This window comes from Taurulus bubalis (genome assembly GCF_910589615.1).
Source record: "Taurulus bubalis genome assembly, chromosome: 20".
Lineage (NCBI taxonomy): Eukaryota > Metazoa > Chordata > Actinopteri > Perciformes > Cottidae > Taurulus > Taurulus bubalis.
This window is the reverse complement of record NC_136608.1, coordinates 10,337,874-10,357,614: the sequence shown is the minus strand read 5'-3', so window position 1 is coordinate 10,357,614 and position 19,741 is coordinate 10,337,874. Positions and strand designations below refer to the sequence as shown.

At 42.1% G+C, this 19,741-nt stretch overlaps 2 protein-coding genes across 2 annotated transcripts in view; one reads left to right on the top strand and one right to left on the bottom strand.

Annotated features, from left to right (window-relative positions):
- The window catches only part of cacna2d4a (calcium channel, voltage-dependent, alpha 2/delta subunit 4a), a gene marked incomplete at both ends in the record, with an annotated part of 73,969 nt that overhangs the window by 23,087 nt on the left and 31,141 nt on the right, over nucleotides 1-19,741 (top strand). The window lies entirely within an intron of this gene.
- lrtm2a (leucine-rich repeats and transmembrane domains 2a) lies at nucleotides 3,619-17,954 on the bottom strand (the record flags this gene model as incomplete). Its single annotated transcript, XM_079236070.1, has 6 exons — nucleotides 3,619-4,151; nucleotides 5,380-5,537; nucleotides 5,879-5,967; nucleotides 6,428-6,553; nucleotides 7,238-7,461; nucleotides 17,876-17,954. The coding sequence occupies 6 exons, from the start codon at nucleotides 17,952-17,954 to the stop codon at nucleotides 3,619-3,621; spliced, it is 1,209 nt and encodes a 402-aa protein (XP_079092196.1).

The window sequence follows — 19,741 nt, the reverse complement described above, 5'->3', positions numbered from 1 at the left end:
TAAGGATAAAAATGAGGGAGAAAAGGATGGGGGGGGAGACACAATAGACTAGACAGAGCAAAGGATAAAGAGGGCAGAGAAGAGAGAAAAAAAAGGTGAAAGGACTATAAAAATGATGGGAGAATAGGCGACAAAGATAAATTAAGACAAGATAAGTGAGAGGGGAAGGAGAAAGAAGATGAGAAATAGAGAAAGGTGAGAGGAGTTAGAGGGCAAAAGACAGAGAAAATGAGATTAGGTACAGTATACAGAGGAGCCGCTATCATGACTGATTTATGCTTTAATTTGGCGCTGTGTATTTAATTCACCTCAGCACCTAACGTCATATTTTTTCTCTTTTACCCAAAAATAGAATAAAAATAATATTTGTGCACTGTAAATACTTTCCTTGTCTCCACTTTGGAGGAGAAAGACCCCAATTAATGACATTATTTGACAAATAATATTCACAAATAATGTTAGGCTACTATAATTAATATAAAATATGCATGACTTGGTCAGTAAAGGTATCTTTTGTATCTACACATTCTTTCTTAATATCTGCTTTATTTTGTGCTAACGATACTATTGAAAGAATAGCTAGTTGCTTGTCAGGGGTCTGCATATACATTTGACTGGATATTGGTCTGGATATACATTTGACTAGTGTGATATGTTTTTATTCAAACAATGCATATTGACCGGGAAACCATCATATCGTCACTGTCGTAATCACAATCATTATTAGTAACACAACACACCATAGATTTCCGGGCAATACACCGTAGTCTTTGAGGCCCTAAGTTATCATGGCTGCTGCAGTTTTACATAACAAACTATAATTTATTCTTCTTGACACACACAGGCTATAGGAACAGGTTTCTGCTAGCTAAGGTACTTAGCTACCAACAGCACAAGACCTGCAGACCAGGGGTGAGAGGACAATGGTTCTACATTCATAGACAGAGTTTAGCCATTTCCTTTTCCTTCAGTCACTGCCCCAGAGTCTCTGTGATTCATGGCTATATTTACACTTTGAAATCCCTTCACTACATTTTCCTGCAGATGCCGATTATTAATTAAAATCTCCAGCTAAATTAATTTTACCTGAGCGTCTTTTCATCATCTCTTTACATCAGGGAGGTGACCATTGTTGCGAAAGTGCGTTCAGACTTCATTAGCAATTCAGGATCAAATAATTCTCCAGGTTTATGTGCATCTGGACTTCAGACCAGCTCAGTCTCCAACAAATATTTTCATATGCAGCTGCAAGACGTGTTGTAATGTTTATAGATGTAGTCGGGGTTTGTCTTCAATATGGGTTTCTTCGATCTCATGTCCCATCTCATAAGGCATTTGACTTGACAGTTTTAATATTTAACCAGGAACATAACGCTTTTTCCAGTTGTCATATCACAATGGCAGCATGACTAAATTACTTATCATGTTGGGTTGTTGTAGAAATAAAATAAAAAAAGACAATTGAAAAATGTTGTAGTCCAGCATCTTGTCGATGCAAATGTTCAGCCTGATGCTAATTCTGAATGTTATTTTAAAGTAGTTGCATTATTAAATATTATTTGTTGGAGATTAAGTGTGTTGGAGAATAAATTGGAAATCGACTTGAAAAAATAAGGTTATCTGTCTCATAAAGGACTCCCTGATGAATTTCATAAACGAGGCGGTATGAAGACGTTTTCACTCTCAATAGCCAAACTCTTTCTATGCCTCTTGCAGAAACTTTACAGGTTACTGAACACAAATCAATAAACACAACAAATGAACAAACATTACACAGATATTTAAAACTAAAACTAAACAGAGAAGGCATTAACACAACAAAAGACATACATCATGAATCGATACAGAAAACCGTAAACAGTTACGTCAAAAACATCTTGAGAATCGATGGGCCAACACACCACTAATATAATAATATGTATCTGCATCATACCCATGTATAAGATAACACACTATAAATATAGGTTTATTTCCAGCCAATTATAAATTGAGAGGGGACAATAGTTCTTCTGTAGGGGAGCAATATGCAATGAAAGCCAGATTCTTGAAACTGTTTATCAGTGTTTACATATATATATATATATATATATATATATATATAGATATATATATATATATATATATATATATATATATATATACACACATATATATTTGTGCATGAATGAGGATACTGAAGCAAACACCATGCAAAGCAAACTAACTAACCTTTTTTGTGAATGAGGGAGTGACAATCAAACAGACTCCTCTCAAATATGTGATGATTACTAAGTTTATAACCGACGGACTCTTTGGCGATGACATCATTTTCATGTTATGGTGACACAGCAGCCATTGCATATTGCTGACCTTTGAGGAAAAACATAAGGACAACAATAGGGGAGAAGGAATAGATGAAAGGAGGTGGGAGTCTTTTAAAAAAGTGTGAAATACTTTCCAGAAATAGCACTGGATGGTCAGGTGGGAGGAGAGATAAAGGGATGGGGAGAAGGAGGGAAAATAGCAGCGTCTTTTTGTTTAATCCCTTGTACGTTCTAATCCCTCTGGGCAAATCGTCCATTTTAGAGAGAAAGAGAGGAGAGGGAGGCCAGAGGGGATCTGATAAGGGAAATAAAGTGCTGGAGTCTGACGTTTTTAGTCCTTAGATGACGTTTTGTAGTCCTTGACAGGAGACAGGGTTTTCTGAAATAGTTTCCAAATATCTAATCGTATGTATTGTAATGCATTTGGAATGTCCAGTCATCCATGAATGATTATTTAGTCAATCTAAATGGTTTCCTGTTAAACATCCCGAAAGAGTCTGAAGGGACACCAGCCTCAGGAGAGTGTTTTATTTCCTCAGCATACTCTCTGCAACAAAACGCGAGCGAGGCATTGACCATATAAATTATATCTCTTTGTGTTTATCCATTAAGTTTCTTTTATTTCCCCCAAGCTCTCCAATACTGGCTGTTTCTTTGGGACTGGGAGGATGAAGGGAACATCAGAGGAGCAGTAGACCAGACGAGGGTGAAGGGATCTGTGTTGGGGGTCCTGGTTTTTTGGAGAAAGATACAGACAAAACAAGAGCTGGGCACTACCTAATACTACAACTTCTTCTCATTATTATGAATATTGGTCCAATTGACACTATACATACAGCAAATCCCTGAAAAATTCGATCCAGTTTTACAAATACTTACTGACCGTACACCGCAAACATCTTGTAACAGCTTAAATGATATGTTCCATACTACAGAGATTACTAAATCGGTTTCTCTCAGCCAATATAATGGTAAATTGAGCAGCAGCCAAGAGCAGCAGTAGGTGGTTGGTAGGCGAGTTGGAGGGATGATTGGTAACAAATACTGCAGCGAGAATGGCTCCAAATGGAAGGGAAAATCAGGTAACAGATAAGATGTATGTGAAGTGTGAGAGAGAGGGAGGTTAAAAATAGAAAGAGGATAAAATGGGAGAACGGTGTCAGTTTGAGAGTTCGATTAAGAGATAGGTTACCATAACTGTATGCGTGCATTAAACAAGCTCTTCAATCTCTGTCCTCTTTGAGCCCTTTTAAATGTTCACCCTTTCCGACTTTCACCCTTTGACATGTCAACCGTCCCCCGTCCCCTCACTCCTCTAGGCAACGGAGGAGATCTGTTTCTCCTCCCTGTCCTCCCCGTCTGCCTCTCCGTCTCCCATCAGCGGCTGCCTCTTCTTCAGCTCTCTCTGGTACTTGGCCATCAGCGAGGCGTAGATGCAGCCGTAAGCCGCGGCTGCAACCATCATGATGCAGACGATGCCGCACACCACGCCGGCAATCACCACGGTGCCGATGGCGCGGCGCACGCTCACGGGTCGGTAACGGGCGCGGACACAATCCGACGGGGAATCTCCGCCTCCTCCTCCTCCTCCTCCGCCCCCTCCTCCTCCTCCTCCTCCATCACCAGTGTTGCTGTTGTCAGAGATTGGTGTTGCCCCACTGGGGTTAAGAGCGTTCCTGCTGCAGGGAGGAACGCTTCCTTGTCCGGAACGGGAACCGTCACCTCCCGCTCCCCCATTCTCATCTTCAAGTTGGAGGCAGTAGTTGAACATTTCCACCGGTACGCCGCGGATGTCTCGCCCACGCAGATCCTTCGGTAGCGTGCACTCGACCGCGTCCACCTTCCCCCCTGAAGGAGAGAGAAAGAGGTGCAGAGATAGAAGAGAGGGTCATTTATAAATGCCTTATGCCTGTAAAGCAGTACCAATTAACTGAGAGAGGAGAAAAGATAGAGTTGGGTGGTTGTGGCAACACAAGGGTGAGTCATACATCACTTCACTCTCTCTCACACACACACACACACACACACACACACACACACACACACACACAGTTTGCTGTGCCCTCTACACTAAGTTAGAGATAACCTCAACTAAATCCTTCAATAATTCATGAGATGACATGCCTAGCTTTAGCAGAGCTGTGTGTGGAAGAGAGAAATATCTGAGTCACTAATTCCCACAGGCGGCAGGATGGTGAGGGGATCTACTTTGTTGCCATCACATGCTGAATTTGTCTTCACGTGTATTATTTGTCTCGACGTTGTGTGTTGATCTGCAACCTCAGATACATAAAGCAACGTAAACAATGACATAAAGGCGAAAGACAGAATGAGGAAAGTGATATTTAGGCCCCAGATGCTTTTATCTCCACGTGCTACAAAAGAATCCTCCTTTGCAAACAGAGCTCGCTCTCCAAATACCTCCAGATATCCCAGACGCGTGTGCCTGAAGTGGTTTGCAGGAGATAGAAGTCAACACAGGCTGCTGCCAGCGAGCATTTCACACTTGTTTGGTGCTTTGTCTTACTTTCTATAACACATATTGTGCATCAACTACCCTTCTAACAGCTACTGTCATGCTTTCATGTTCAACTACCCAGTGTCTACTTGTAATTTTCTTCGCTGCTCTGGTGATTATTTAATCATATCTGCCACGTGTCGGCCTCCGTTTGACTTTTGCCGGACTGAGTCGGAGAGCAGGGCGCAGCGAAGCAGGACAGAGTGGAATGGAGCAAGGAGGAGAACGGAGCCGAAAAGAGACGCTTCATTAGCGGGGCAGCTGGGGCCCAAGGCGCTGAGGTGAATGTAGATTTTTAAACACGATGAGAGAGCGGAGAGCAGCTGTGTTTATCTGATGTATTAACAGCCCGCAGAGAAACGTGGATAACACACACAATGAGCGTGACAATGCGCCTTCACTCACCGATGCAGTATATGGTGTTGCTAGAAGCACAGGCACACAGAGGCACACACCTCGCTATCTGTGGTGAACACTAGAATCCTCTAGTTTCTGCCCACTTCTCGTATTCTCAATGCACCCTTTCAAAGCTCCTGTAACATAAATCAAACATCGTACCTCTGTAGAGCAGCCACTCCATCCAGTGTTTGAAATCGCGGAGGTTGCAGTCACACTCCCAGGGGTTGTGTCCCAGTTCCAGGTGTTGTAGGTTAGCAAGTGGCTCAAACGCTGCCCTCTCCAAACCATGAAGCCGGTTTCCCGCCAGAGACAGCCACCTATGAAATAATAAAAATAACATTAATTAACTTGTTTAACTGCAACAAATTAGATAAATGCACCCTTGTGGCACTGATTTAAATACCAGGCGACCACTCAACATAGTGTACAACTCTCTTGAATTTCTTAATTGTATATTGATGATATCATATTCAAATTAACAAGTTGTAATTAAAAATGGCATGCATGAAAAGCTTTGTCTGAAGTACCGTAAAGCTGAACATCAATTTGATCATTTTGATGTGATTTTGCATACATTTGCCAAATGTGGATAAACTGTACATTGTCAGCGCTCATTGATTTAAACATGTCAGAGGACAGAGTGTGTGTTGATGTTTACCTGAGGCTCTGCAGCCTATCCAGTATCCCCAGAGGAACAGAGGACAGGCCATTCAGGGACAGATCTAGACTCTGAAGACCCCCCAAACCCTGTAGAAACATCAAAACCAGTTCTCTGTTTAGCCATCTCTGCTCATACAGTACGGCACTGCACTGTACATTTCCCTCAGCTCATATTAGTATTATTGGCTTATTTCACTGTTGCCAAGGGAGCTAGCATCGCTCGATGGGCTTATCTTGTTTGATTTAGGGTCCCGGGTGAAGTCTTGACACAAGCTCATCCTGCAGACTGCCATGGTTCAAATAAAAGTTGATGAAAGTGTTGAGCAAACGATTTATTTCAAATTTACAACCTGGCCGGGAACCCAGACATGTATATCTGCTTCGGTTGGCTCTACTCCTAAACAGAGCCAGCCGAGCCTGAGTCAGGAGTTGAAACAGTGTATCAGTAGTGGTGTCAGCTTCTTTCTCTTTCCAGATATTTTAGTATTTTGGTGGACTGGCTGATCTGATGGTATATGTCAAGCCTGTGCCACGTGTGGTGTTGTACCTGGAAGAGATCTCTGTCCATTACAGTGAGTGAGTTGTTGTGGAGAGTCAGTCTCGTCAGGTTGGACATGTCTCTGAATAATCCAGCAGGTAGATTATCCAGGTAGTTATTGGAGAGATCCAGTTCCTAAAATGCACACACATAAAAAATACATTTTCATTTACATACACATTTGCATTGTAGACACCACGTTGCTGATGCTTTTCATTTAAATGGAAAGTGAAATTCAGTAACCAGTTCCGAGAGAAATTATGAACCACAACTACAAAACTTTAACGTTAACTTAAAACTTTAAAACATTTTGTGCCTTAAGCCGGCGCTCCCATTCAGAGTAATTCACATCAAGTTTAATGATAGGTTAAGTGTAAAAATCTCCATAGATCATCCATGCAACAAGCTGTCGGAATGAAAATCTTTTTTACAGCAGATTGACACTCAGCAGTGTGGACATAAATTGGCTTTTTTGCAGGTGCAGTGACTATCGATCATTTTTAGCCCCTATATTTGAAATCCCAACTTGGCTGTGCTTTGCACACAATATGCTAATGAGGAGTAGCCCTGCAAAACTTTGAAGATGTCAGCTTTTCTTAACTTTTCAGACTGAGAACAGAGGTTGTCTGCAGTTTGCTCAATGTGAGCCTCGCCAGATAGTATCACTCATTGTCCTGAGGTATATTCAGTGTTCGAGGTCAGTGCAGAAAACACTGCGCATGCCACGGTCAACAACTAACCCTACAACACAAACAACATTTTCAACTGCTCGGCAAAAGAAAAAATCCACTGACAAACAATAAAAAATGTGCTGCAGACCTCCAGCGAGGAGAGGTTAGCGAGGGCAGAGGCTCCCAGCGAGGCGAGCTTGTTGTTGGCGAGCAGGAGGGAGCGGCTCCCCGGAGGCAGGAGGTGAAGTGGGGGCAGCGAGGAGAGACCCCGGCCCCCGCAGTCCACCACCAGACTGTCGCAGAGACAGGGAGGAGGGCAGGAGGAGGCTGGCGGCAACAGCGTCGCCAGGAGACAGAGGACACAGAGGAAGACTTGAGAAAGAGGAGCAAAGAGACAAAACGTAATTATTTTTTATACAGTGAATTATCTTTGCAGCATGGGAACTAATCAGGAGGATGAAGGGCTGCAGAGAAAGTGGGAGAAACGTGTGAACACATGAAGAGGAATGACTTTAAAGATGGAGCGCTTTTAAGTGGAAATTATTTTTAATAATCAGTTTATTCGGACACGTGGTCCACCTAGCTGTCAGTCATTTGCAGAACCTTTTGTCGGATGCATGTTAGTCGAAGAGAAAACATTAGAAGGTAGAAGCATCCCTTTCACAGAGGCTTTCACTGTGTTTGTTTGTGTGCGTCTCACAGCAGTCTGAGTGACACTTGTGAGGGAAATCCCTTCTGTTTTATTTTATTTTGGACTGATTGTTTTCCTGCAGACTATCATCATTTCATCATTTCCACTCATAATCTGTTTATTTCTCTCTTCTCCTCTTTCATTCTGTTTAAAGTGTTTTGTGTCCATCAAGTTTTGCTCCTTTTCCATCTTTATTTGCATTCATCAGCCAAGGCCTTTTCATTCATTCCTTTTCATATTAATTTATTTCTCTGTCTGCCTGTCTTTGCATCCATCTGTCTCTCTCTCCACTCCACTCCAATTCTCTCTCGCCCGCTGAAGTCTCTTTATCTTTCTCATTCTCCTTCACCTCGAGTCTCTTGGCACTGCTCTGTATTCCCTCAGAGTCTCGTTACAGTGGCTGACTTTGTTTCCGTCCAATGGCTTATCAGCACGACTTACGCTTTATCTCTCTGTGTATGTGTAAGCGTGTGTGTGTGTGTGTGTGGGCATATTTTCGTGCAAGGGTGTGAGCAAAGCACCAACAAAGCGTGATATTAAGAAAACTACTCTGTCTAAACTCCAGACACAGACACAGCACTTTTACTTCCTGACAAGACTCTGCTTCACCAGCAGATTTCATCACTTGCATCATCTGCATATTATTAGCATCTATATCTCAGCGTGCCATTGCCTTTTGTCTCAGATGCGCGCCGCATGGTTATATTTTCGCTTTCTGTTAGTCCATCTGTTTCTCTCTAAATTTGCTTTCTTTCTCATTTTCTCTCTCCTTCCTCTCGCTCACATTCAAGATGCCTCTCGCTGTATCGCCTGTCTGGTCTCTGAGAGTGATGAAACTCTGTGAAATAGCCCTTTCCTGGCCACTCCACATTGTGTGTAAAACAAACACCTGATGAACATTATGTTGCGTAATGAAAGTCATCTGAGTCTTCCAGAGTAACTTGACTTTTCTTCTCACCACTGATAAAATATGAAACTTAAAATGGCGCAGTGAGAAAGAGAGTTGAGAGGATGCTTTATAAGTCCCATTAAAATCATGTTTCATTCCCTTTAAACTGGTCATAAATAGGAAATTACACCACTGGATAGACAGTGAACTTAATTAAAGATAAAGGATGGGTAATGCATCCAGAAAGGGAAGATGAATTATGCATCACCTCTCAAGCCCATCAAAATATTGTTAAAGGGACAGTTTGATATTTTGAAAAATACATTTTGGGAAATATGCAGCTCTTCCACAGCTGGATGATTTAGCTCAGCGTAAAGACCAGAGGCGAGGAAAGAACAGCGAGACTGTTGGTCGCCTAGCAACCCCACGGTAACAGCAGATGACAGGAAATAACTCTCACGCCATATGCTCTTTTATAATTAGTTTTTTTGTGTAGAAACAAGATAAGACATTTTAACTGGTGAATTTAAGGGATTCTTTAAGTTTTTTTTTTTTTTTTAAACCTTGGGCAGAGTCAGGCTAGCTGTTTCCTCCAGTTTCCAGTCTTTATGCTAAGCTAACCGACTGCTGACAGACATGAGAGTGGTATCAATCTTCTAATCTGTCAGGAAAGTGAAGATGTGCATCTCCCAAAATGGAAAATTGGTGGGGTTGACATTTCTCAACAATCGCTATTAAGATTTTAAATGATATAATTGGAAAGCTTGCAGTTCAATGTATACTTAATTTGTATTAAGTTTTTGTATATGCACAACAACTCTCCAGGGTAATTATATTTTTTAACATTAAATACTAAATAGCTGAGTGCAGAATTAATATTCAGACACATATATATATATATATATATATATATATATATATATATATATATATATATATATATATATATATATATATATATCTTAAAGTTCCCACATTTTATTGCAGAACACTTTATTGACACCTTTGGAAACTACATTGTAAAGTTCTGTGAATGCACACTGGCAATGATCTAGAAATATCATATATTTTCCCCCAGACAGTAGAACATGACCTCCTCAACCAGTACACTGCCCCATTTTGTAATCTGAACCAAAAAGGTTCAGAATGGGCTGACTGTGGCCTTGTAATAGAGATCAGCGTGTGACCTCTCTGCTGTTCCAGTATCCATTATCCTCTCTGCTCCATTCGGCAGTATAATCCTAATCCCTGGGAAAAATTAACGCCACTTTATAAATGGATGAAAAGAGAGATTTTGAAGTATCCTGAAGCGTCCAGTGCTCGTGGTAATGCTTCAGAGGGCCAATCCTTCACTGCAGCAGCCCAAGAGGAATCTGGAAGGATTTTGCTGCATCGTAGTTGCGAATGTCTCCAGGACAGGTTTGGAAAGGTGCAGTCATGCAGGAGATTTGTGAGGACGCTGTAGCTCAGAGGTAGAAGCACCGTTACAGGCAGAGAGTGAAATAGTGATGGAGAGAGAGAGAAACTGATATCATGTCACATTTCAGATTGTGGTCATCTTTATGCACCTTTCATCTCTGTCATCGTTCTATGTGGGCTTTGTTTTGCAAAGGTTTTCTTTCTATCCCCTCATTCTTCCGTCTCTCCATCTCTCCTCACTGCAACCCCTTATCTCCCTCTCCTACTGTACATTGTAACTCCCCCTCCCACCCCCTCAGTGCTGAAGCCTATCTTCCAACATTCATGAGTGGTTTTTTGCTGCTCTCGTGGAGGAGGTAGTTGTTGTTTTGGCTTATTTTAGCTGCTCTAAATCCTCTCTGCTGTTGCGCTCCACACAGCCAAAGCAGAAAGAAAACATTTAGCCACAGTCAGAGGAAGAGAGGGAGGTTCAGTCCAAACAAGTTTAAGTGGTTCGGTTCGGTTTAATTCAGTCCAAACAGACTTCAGACTGAGGGTTTTCTAAGAATCCACAAACACACTGTAAAAGTGCTGACATTTTGGGAAACAAACTGAGACACGACATTAAAATGCAAAACAATCTTGAATGGAGCTGGACTTCTGAGGCAACTCTTAGAGCAATATTGCCCAGTCGACGTACTACACACCCAACTAGTTTTCACAAGAGACAGTTGTGAGAAATGCACAATCCAAGATCAAGCAGCACTGATAATCAGTTGGCTTAGAACTACATTTCAGATTAGATACAGTATATTATTTTAAAGGAAAAGTATCATTTCCTTGTATTTATCTTGATAAAGAAATGTTGTTACAACCCCATTTGTTTTACTATCAAATGATACAAATTGCACATTAATCAAGTCAATTATGATTGGAGCTATTATTTAAGATTGGTTTCTCTTATTGCCAGGTTGGAGGCTCTTTCTACCCCTTTACAATAGCCCACCTTTCTTTTAGCTTGCATGTTAACTGACACACCCATCTACAGTCTGTGGCTGAGTGAATTTGTAAAAGGGTGCATAGACACAGGTCAGAGGTCATCTTTGAATTGGGATAATGAAGTATGTACTTCATTATTAGTACTGTTGGAGTATGCTTGCATGCTCATTTTAGTTGTTTGTTAGGCTGTGTTTAGTCACGTGGGTGTCTTCTCTACTTTCATTTCTCTCTGTACAAATTTGCAGGATTATAGACACAAATTATAGAGACAAATTTGCAAGATTATTGACACAAATCTACAAAAACACCTCCATTTAAAAAAATGTTTACTATCACTATGTTTTTCACCTTCATATATATATATATATATATATATATATATATATATATATATAGCGGTATAAGAAGAGTCATATGAAGAGTCATATTACTCTTGTAAATGTGGTGATGTTTGACAGTGTCTCCTAGACAACACTGCTTAACAACTCTGGGGCCTCAGCTGTCTGTAAGTTTATATGCAGGGGCCCCTGGGTGACACTGAGCCCATCTATGATGTCATCCCCACAGGCACCTTCGTAACTGAGCACAGTTGCATGTTACCAGGGGCCAAGCTGTTTTCCATGCAGGCGACAGACTCTCTGCTATCTTATTACTAGAACGACCAGCTGTCCTTGAAGCAACGCCTCACTGGCCTTTGTTTCTTAACTCTTTCATGTTTCACATGCTCCTCTGATCCAAAACGTTTAGATTTGACTCCTGTGAGCTAAGTTACCTGCATGCCTTCACTCACATGTGGAGAACAACTCCTGAGGGTCCACAGTGGGAATTGTTGTGTAGCATAAAAAACATGCAGTCAGTCAACAGTTCTCACTATTTCCTGACTTTTAGACAGCTCTGCGGAGAAGTATCTTACAAATGATAATTTGTCATATCTGATGTGTAATCTCCCATCTGTAATACGTCATCGAGCTGTGTAGCCTGTGCTTCTACAGCAACGGTGTCTGGTGTAATTTGTCCGAGGCTGTTACAGGTCTGATCTCCACCGTAACCCGAGACCTCATTTAGTTGGCGGATGGAAAATAGCCAGCCGGAGTGTTTGTGTGTGTTTGGATCTCTTTTTACACAATCTCACTAAATGAATGGCTAATGGAGGTTTAAAAGAATACACAAAACTCACACGCATACAACATCACTGTTGCAGCAGTACCACCGTATTATTTCAGACAGAAGGCATCGGGAGAGAAGTTTGAGGTTCACATCAAATCCCGTCGTTTAACCCACATTACCTCTTTTCTCTCACGCACACAACCTTTCTGCCTGACTCTCGGGCACTTAATCGCTTACTCACACACAGAAAGTCATGGTCACACACTCGCACTGGCACATGCGTACAGCAGTTGAGGATAAGCAGGAACAGGGTGTCGGGGTTTAGGCTGCACTCCTGCTGACAGTGTGATGAGCAGAGAAGAGGAGAGATTGTCGTAGTCCTTCAAAATCTTGTTTTTTATACTTCATTTTTTAACCCTGATGGGATTACTTCCATGTATGTTCTATCTGTCTATTTCTGTCTATTTCTTTCTCCCCCCTCTGTTTACTCTCTCAACCTCCATTTTGCTCCCACCTACTATCTCTCTCTCTTTGTCTCCCCTGTTCATTTCTCCGCATCGGCAAGACAGGATCATTATTTTGACTTGGAGGTGTGAGTGGGTGAAATGTAGGCTGATCTGCCTCCGTAATTCATGCTATCTGTATCAATTTGTTGTGACACACACACACACACACACACACACACACACACACACACACACACACACACACACACACACACACACACACACACACACACACACACACACACAAAGAGGCATGGCCCATGGGAGAGTTTGACATGCAATGACATTGTTTTTGAGATAGTGGCTATTAATTAGCGGGAGTGACAGGTAAGACAGAGAGAGGGGGAGATAAAGGGACAAACAAAGGAGAAAGAGGTGATGGAAAACAAATTATCAGGGAAGCATAATTGGAAGGAAATTTTCTGGCGTTGCTTTCTGACCACTCAACTGGGCCCCAGTCCAAGGCTGAATTCATGCAGAATTGAGAGAGAAAATGAAGGATGCTTGTCTTTTGATGTCACATCCGCATCAGTGCGACTAGAATAGAGTAGATTTTGCATTGGATGTGTGACAAGTCGCAATGTATGCCCACTCATTCTTAAGAAGGGATAGATAGACAGATGGTATTGATCCAAAGCGCATGCACACATACATACACACAGTATTGTAGTTTTTTGCTTTTTTTTATTTGCCATAGATATATAGATAGATATATCTCTGATCTTGCTAATTGGATACATTTTCAAAGGTGTGTGAAGTGTTCACTAAAACAAATCGAGCACATCTCAAATGGCGACATTATCCAGGACTATTAGCCAGCCATTTTCTGTGATTACTTGGTAAGTCAAGCACTATTTCTTCTCAGAAATGAGCCCTGCTAGCTAATCAGCCTCATGCTGGATCTATGGACTTGCTTACAGTGTAATACTATATCAGTGTCGTTTGGTGAGTGGTGCTGTTTGTGGTGCAGAGGATTATCCAGATTTATCCCTGCCAATGTCCTTTGAAAGTGGGCCAGTTCCACCATGTATGTGTGTGTTTCATCTGGCACATTCCTGTTGCACCTGCACCAAACTAAACTGTGGTCAAGAGGAGAAAGCACACCTGCTTGCACACATGCATGTTTCTGCATGCGTTGTGTCCAGCTGGAGCTAGTTCAAGGTCACCTCGGCCCGAGCAATCTTCCAATTCCTACATGATGCTGCTAGCCAAGCTGGTGTCAAATTATTACAACAACAAACTAAGTTAATTCTTATTATAAGCTGCCACTAAAGGGGTCAGAGGTCAAAGCCATAATGCCCTGATAGAAGATACTATGTCTGTGTTCCTACAAAGATCAGTGCAATATAAACCATTGTAGGAGAATAATTTAAGTACAATCCAAGTTGCCCCTCAATGTTGACTCTGGAATGAATGTGAGTACCTGTGATCCCTACTTCTCTATATAACTTTCAATTACATTAAAATGGCTATTGATTAATTTCTTGGATTTGCCAGATGCTTTGGATAGTTTGCCAACAAGCTGTCATTCCAGTTTCTATTTAACTCCGAGTCTCATGTAACACGAAGGGATCAGGCTGCACTCCAAAGCTAATGCTTCATACACACACGCACACACACACACACACACACACACACACACACACACACACACACAGACACACACACACACATTTTGTCACACTGCTGTGGCTTCATGCCAAAACCCAACATCCCAGCAGGGTTGAAAAGTTCCACCAGCAACTAACCACTTGGTGATGACTTTGGGTTGTTGGTCCCCTCTCACCAATGACCAAAGATTTAAAGAGTTCAAATTAAACTGGTGAAACAGGGAATGCATCCAACCAATTTAACAGCCTGGCAGCTGCTGCAGGCAGACAAAGTTTAGTTTTGACTGTCTGTCTCTTTCTAACACTGTGCTGTACTCTCTCAGTCACTGCATTGTATTAGAGCTGTGCTCAAGGCATAATGCTACAGCCTAAGTCACCGTATTATGGCTCCAATCCACTCCAAATATTTTCCCCTCAGCCAGTGCATTAGGGTCTCTATTCAAAGCCAAATCCTCCCTCCTTTCACCCCCCCCATCTCTGTCACCTTCTCTGTTGAGTATGTGGTCAGTTAATCTGCCGGCTTTGTTTGGGTCTCCAACAAGGCGCATAAACGCGCACAGTGCGACCAGATAAGCTACGGTGTGTGTTTATGTCTGAATAGGAATGAATTCATGGCTGCTTGTATGCAAATGTGTGTGTGTGTGTGTGTGTGCGTGTGTGTGTGCGTGTGTGTGTGTGTGTGTGTGTGTGTGTGTGTGTGTGTGTGTGTGTTGTTTTAGATGAGACAGTCGGCTGGGATCCTGGGCCCTAGAGGCACCATATGGTCTATGTGTCGCTCATAGACCTCTCTGTTCTCCTCTCTCGCCTCCCCTCCTTCATCCTTTCTTTTTCATCACTGTCTTCTCTTTTTCACTGCGCCTTTTTAATCTTGCATCTCTCTTCCTCCTCCTCTCCGCTCCCCACTGTTTCACTCTTTTTTTTCCCGCTTCCTCTGTTTCACTCTCTCTGTCACTTTGTTTCATATCCTCGCCCTCTACTTTGCACTTTTTTTTTTTTAAAGCTCTTATTGTCTTGTTCTGTGGTGTTATGTCACTTTTAAGCCTGTCTAACCATTTGATGATTTTTGGCTTTTCACAACCTGAAAACCCAAAAGTTTGTATTAGATCTAAAGTATCAACATCTCCCATCGCTCTTTCCTTTTTTTTACATTTTTCCAAAGAACATGCACATTTTTCCATAGTATAAACCAGGGGTATTCAACTAAAATTCAGTGAGGTCCAGTTAGAGAGAATTTCCTCATGCAAAGGTCCAGAACATCGCAATCATTTCCAACTTGCGCTATGTGATGTTGTGCCATATGTATTAAAGTAGCCAACAGTTGTATTAATGTCTGTATCAACAACTGACTGTCAAATTAAATAAAGAAAATTCAATTGTATAACATCTAAACAATATTCATTATTACAGATTTCCAATTGAACTGGATTAATTATAAATAATACATACTCTAATATTAAATAAATGATCTTCTCTTATTTCAAGTAAAATAAAGGATGGATTTAAAACAGAAAGCTTTTGAACAATATTTTCAAATGGGCTTTGAACACTCTATGGAAACACCCATAAAGCATCCTCCACAACCTTTCAGAAATATAACATCACTTTCTCTCTCATGTAGGTTACAACATTTCATCATAGTTTTATGGCCATTAGTTGAACAAATGGCCAACACTAGCTGACACTGGGGAAAAAAAACACCTCTTCCTCTATTTTCTTTTCTATTTTCGATCATACAGAAAGCTTTTGCTTCAGCCTTGCTGATGAAAGCGCACCTTTGATTTTCGTGAAACAAAATACTGAATGGAAAACATCTTTTATGTCCTCTCTGCCTGTCAAATTCCATTTCTAAATGAACTTCATCAGCATACGAGGGAAATGCATCCTTGATGATTGGAACTCATTCTCTGTACTTTATTAATCTGACATATTCATCGGTTCTGATTTGATGGGATGCCCCTTTCTACTCCGATATGCATCTTCCAGTGATTCAGTTTGTGTGTGTGTGTGTGTGTGTGTGTGTGTGTGTGTGTGTGTGTGTGTGTGTGTGTGTGTGTGTGTGTGTGTGTGTGTGTGACGGTGACTTTGAAGAGTAATAGCAGAGATCAGAGAGCTTCCCAGCTTTGTGAGAAAAATACAGAGACAGTGAAAAAGCAAAGGAGAGAGGCAGAGAAAACACCTGTGGTGACAATGCTCAGCAGTATTGATTATGCACACTTTGTGTCAAAAAATTATATTTATCTAGACTGACAGGGAGATATAGTTACATGCATGCCAAAAAATGCAAATGCATGGAAGAGATTAAACATTTTTGATGAGCAACAGAGAATGTTGACAATTCATATTCCTAAAAGGCTTTAGCAATACTGTTAATACAATATTTATGTTGATACAGCTTAATGAAATGCACAGAGTGAGGGAAACTGAGACAGGTATTGTGGTTATATTGATCTGAATTGCAGAGTGATGGAAGGATGGAGGGAAGGTAGAGGACAAGTGAAGAGAGAAAGGAAGAGGTATAAGGTGGTGGGTGTAAGGAGGGTCTGACACACAGTGTTGCCCTTTTTAGTGTCTCCGGTGTTACTCAGTAGTTTGTGGGGGCGTTGACACCTCTGGAGCAACAATACCTCCCCAACAGGAAGACAAAGATCCCTGTTTTTATGGTCTCTGTTTTTGGAAAGCCATTTATTTCCTGCAGGGTTCGCAACATGTGTTCATGTGTGTACGCTTGTGTTATATTAGATGTATAACAAGAGAGAGAAAGAATGCAGAAAGGAGCTTTTCATGTATGCCTATTAGCTGAGGAAGTATCTGGAATGTCTCAGAGAACAGGATCCATCCACTCTAATGTCTAATCCACAACACACAGACATGCACGCACACACACACACACACACACACACACTCAGCTGTCGTATCTGTTGCTATGCCACCCGGCTTCCGACGGATTTTTGTTATACCCGTGGTACAAGATGGGGAAAGTGTAATACATTTGTGGAGAAAGAGTGGACAGATAATGAGGGGAAGGTGGGAAACGAGTCGGGTGAAAAAGGGAAAGAAAAGGGAAGTGAGATGAATGTGCGGTTGTAGAAAGGACAGGAGAAGGAACAGGAAAGAAAAGGGAAGCAAAGAAGGTAAAATGGAAGGAAGAGAGCGAAAAGGCAGACAAATAACCTGCAGGTCTCTCCCCCCATCATTCTCTCCCCACATTGTTTGGTTTCCACAGGCTGCTGGCTGTATTAATACATACAGTAATGTGGCATTTCACTGGAGGTCTTGGCACGTGGCCACAGCAAGCTCAATGCCCTCACCCTGTGTGTGTGTGTGTGTGTGTGTGTGTGTGTGTGTGTGTGTGTGTGTGTGTGTGTGTGTGTGTGTGTGTGTGTGTGTGTGTGTGTGTGTGTGTGTGGGCATGATAACATTAGCTGCTGTAAAAACCGACAGTGTTCCATTTCATGTGTAGTTAAAAGTACAAAAGATGGGAATAAAATAGAGCAGAGGGGAGTAAGAACAGAGTGTTTTGTTGCCTCCTCTTTGTCACTCGTCTCCTCATCTCTCTCATCTTTTCAATCTGCTTATGTCGACTCACCAGGTCTGGCCAGGTGGTGGGTGGCAGAGCTGGGTGGGGGCAGGCCGATGCCCCCAGGGGGGTGGGTGTGGGGGGGCATGACACTCTGCAGCCTTCCTCTGTCTGAGGGGCGGGGCTATGGAGGGCGTCAAGCCGCCATGCCTGCGGCCTCCACTAGGGCGCCAACTGAGAAATGCTCCGACAAAACACCTGTAGGGAGAGAGAAAACAATTTAGTGAGAATAGATTTAGCCTGAAGGAAATAGAGCATTTTTTTCCTACTTGCACCTTCATACTTTTGCAAATCCTACTTCTTTGGCAATATCACATCAAATTGTTGTTGCACAGGGCTACACTCTCTCTCACACACACACACACACACACACACACACACACACACACACACACACACACACACACACACACACATACACGCCAGCAGCAATGAAGGCTAAAGCAGCAGGACGCTGTGTGTGCGTGCACGCTCATGTTTGCCAGAAGGCTTCCTTGCATACATTAAAAAAGTATATTTTGGGGCAAATGCGGGGGGTTTGCACCTTTCCTCCCTTGCCTGCGGATGTATGTGCGCGTACGTGCTTGCGCTCAAGCATCACAAACAACCCCCCCCCCCCCCCCCCCGGTATTCCATCGGCATAAATACTAGATGTGTGTGTCTTTGGCAGTTTACACAATCAGTTTGCCTTTCCCTCAGCCCTCAGACAGACCCCCTACTGCTACTGTCTGGCACAGAGACTGACACTCAGGGGGACAAAGCAGGAATGACTGTGAGAGGGGAGGAAGAGGGAGGAGGAGGGAGAGAAAGGGTAGGTAAAGAGAGAGGGATCAAGTCATAAACTTGAAACACAGAGACATATGGACGGAACAAAACCAGAACATGGAGTGAAAAGGAAGGGAAAGAATGAATAGGAAGGCTAACGCACAACACCATTGCATCTGTTTGTGTGTATGATTCTGCCACACTACACTTGGGCAAGGCAGGAGATGGTAGAGTGCTGCTGACACTCTCTAAACTCTTTGCTGAATAAATAAAGGTAACACAGCAACTAAACAGAAACCTGAGTAAACAGCAAGGGACATGTCACCTTGAGAGTACATCTAGATTCTGAGATTCTGTATAGAGTACACAAACCTGCAAAAAAACACTAATATAAATGTCATGGAAAACTGTGGTACAAAAGAAACAAGTTGTGTTACAATTGTGCATAATATAGTTAGTTGTATGGTTATTATATTGTTCGCAGTTGTCTTTTTGTTTTCTGTTCTAACATGGTGGCTGATTGGTTGTGAATTTGCTATCAGTTTGATAGATGGACTATTCTTTTGATGCAAAAAAGTCCCAGTCCAATTACAGCAGTGTAATGAAACATATCCCGCATGCTTTGAAAAAGATGAGTCTTCTTGTCACCGTTGAGTCATTACAGGGAAAATAGGTTTGACGAGTGGGAAATTGCCACGGGAGAACGCTTGTTGGAACCTCAGTGCCACATGACTGATGCTCGCTGTTGACTCGCGCCCCCTGGGCCAATCAGTGTAATTTTGAAAACGCCGGAGTGCTGCTGTGATGCATCTTTTCCCAAAGTATCATCAAAACCCAATCAGCAGAGTGTGAAATATCGCACTAATCTGATTAGGCTGTTGTTCAGTGGGTAGCTGTTTGTGGGGGAAACTCAGAAACACAAGCAGGCTTTTTTTTCCTACACGGCTCATTTTGCCATAAAGTTGGTGAATGTGCATTTGTGCGTGTGTTGATGCTCATCTGTGTGTGTGTTCACAGTGATTATGTAAATTAGCACCTGCACTGCCTTAGCATGTTAAGTACAAATTATCTTGAGATGTGGGAGGATAAAGTGTGTGTGGGGGATAGACA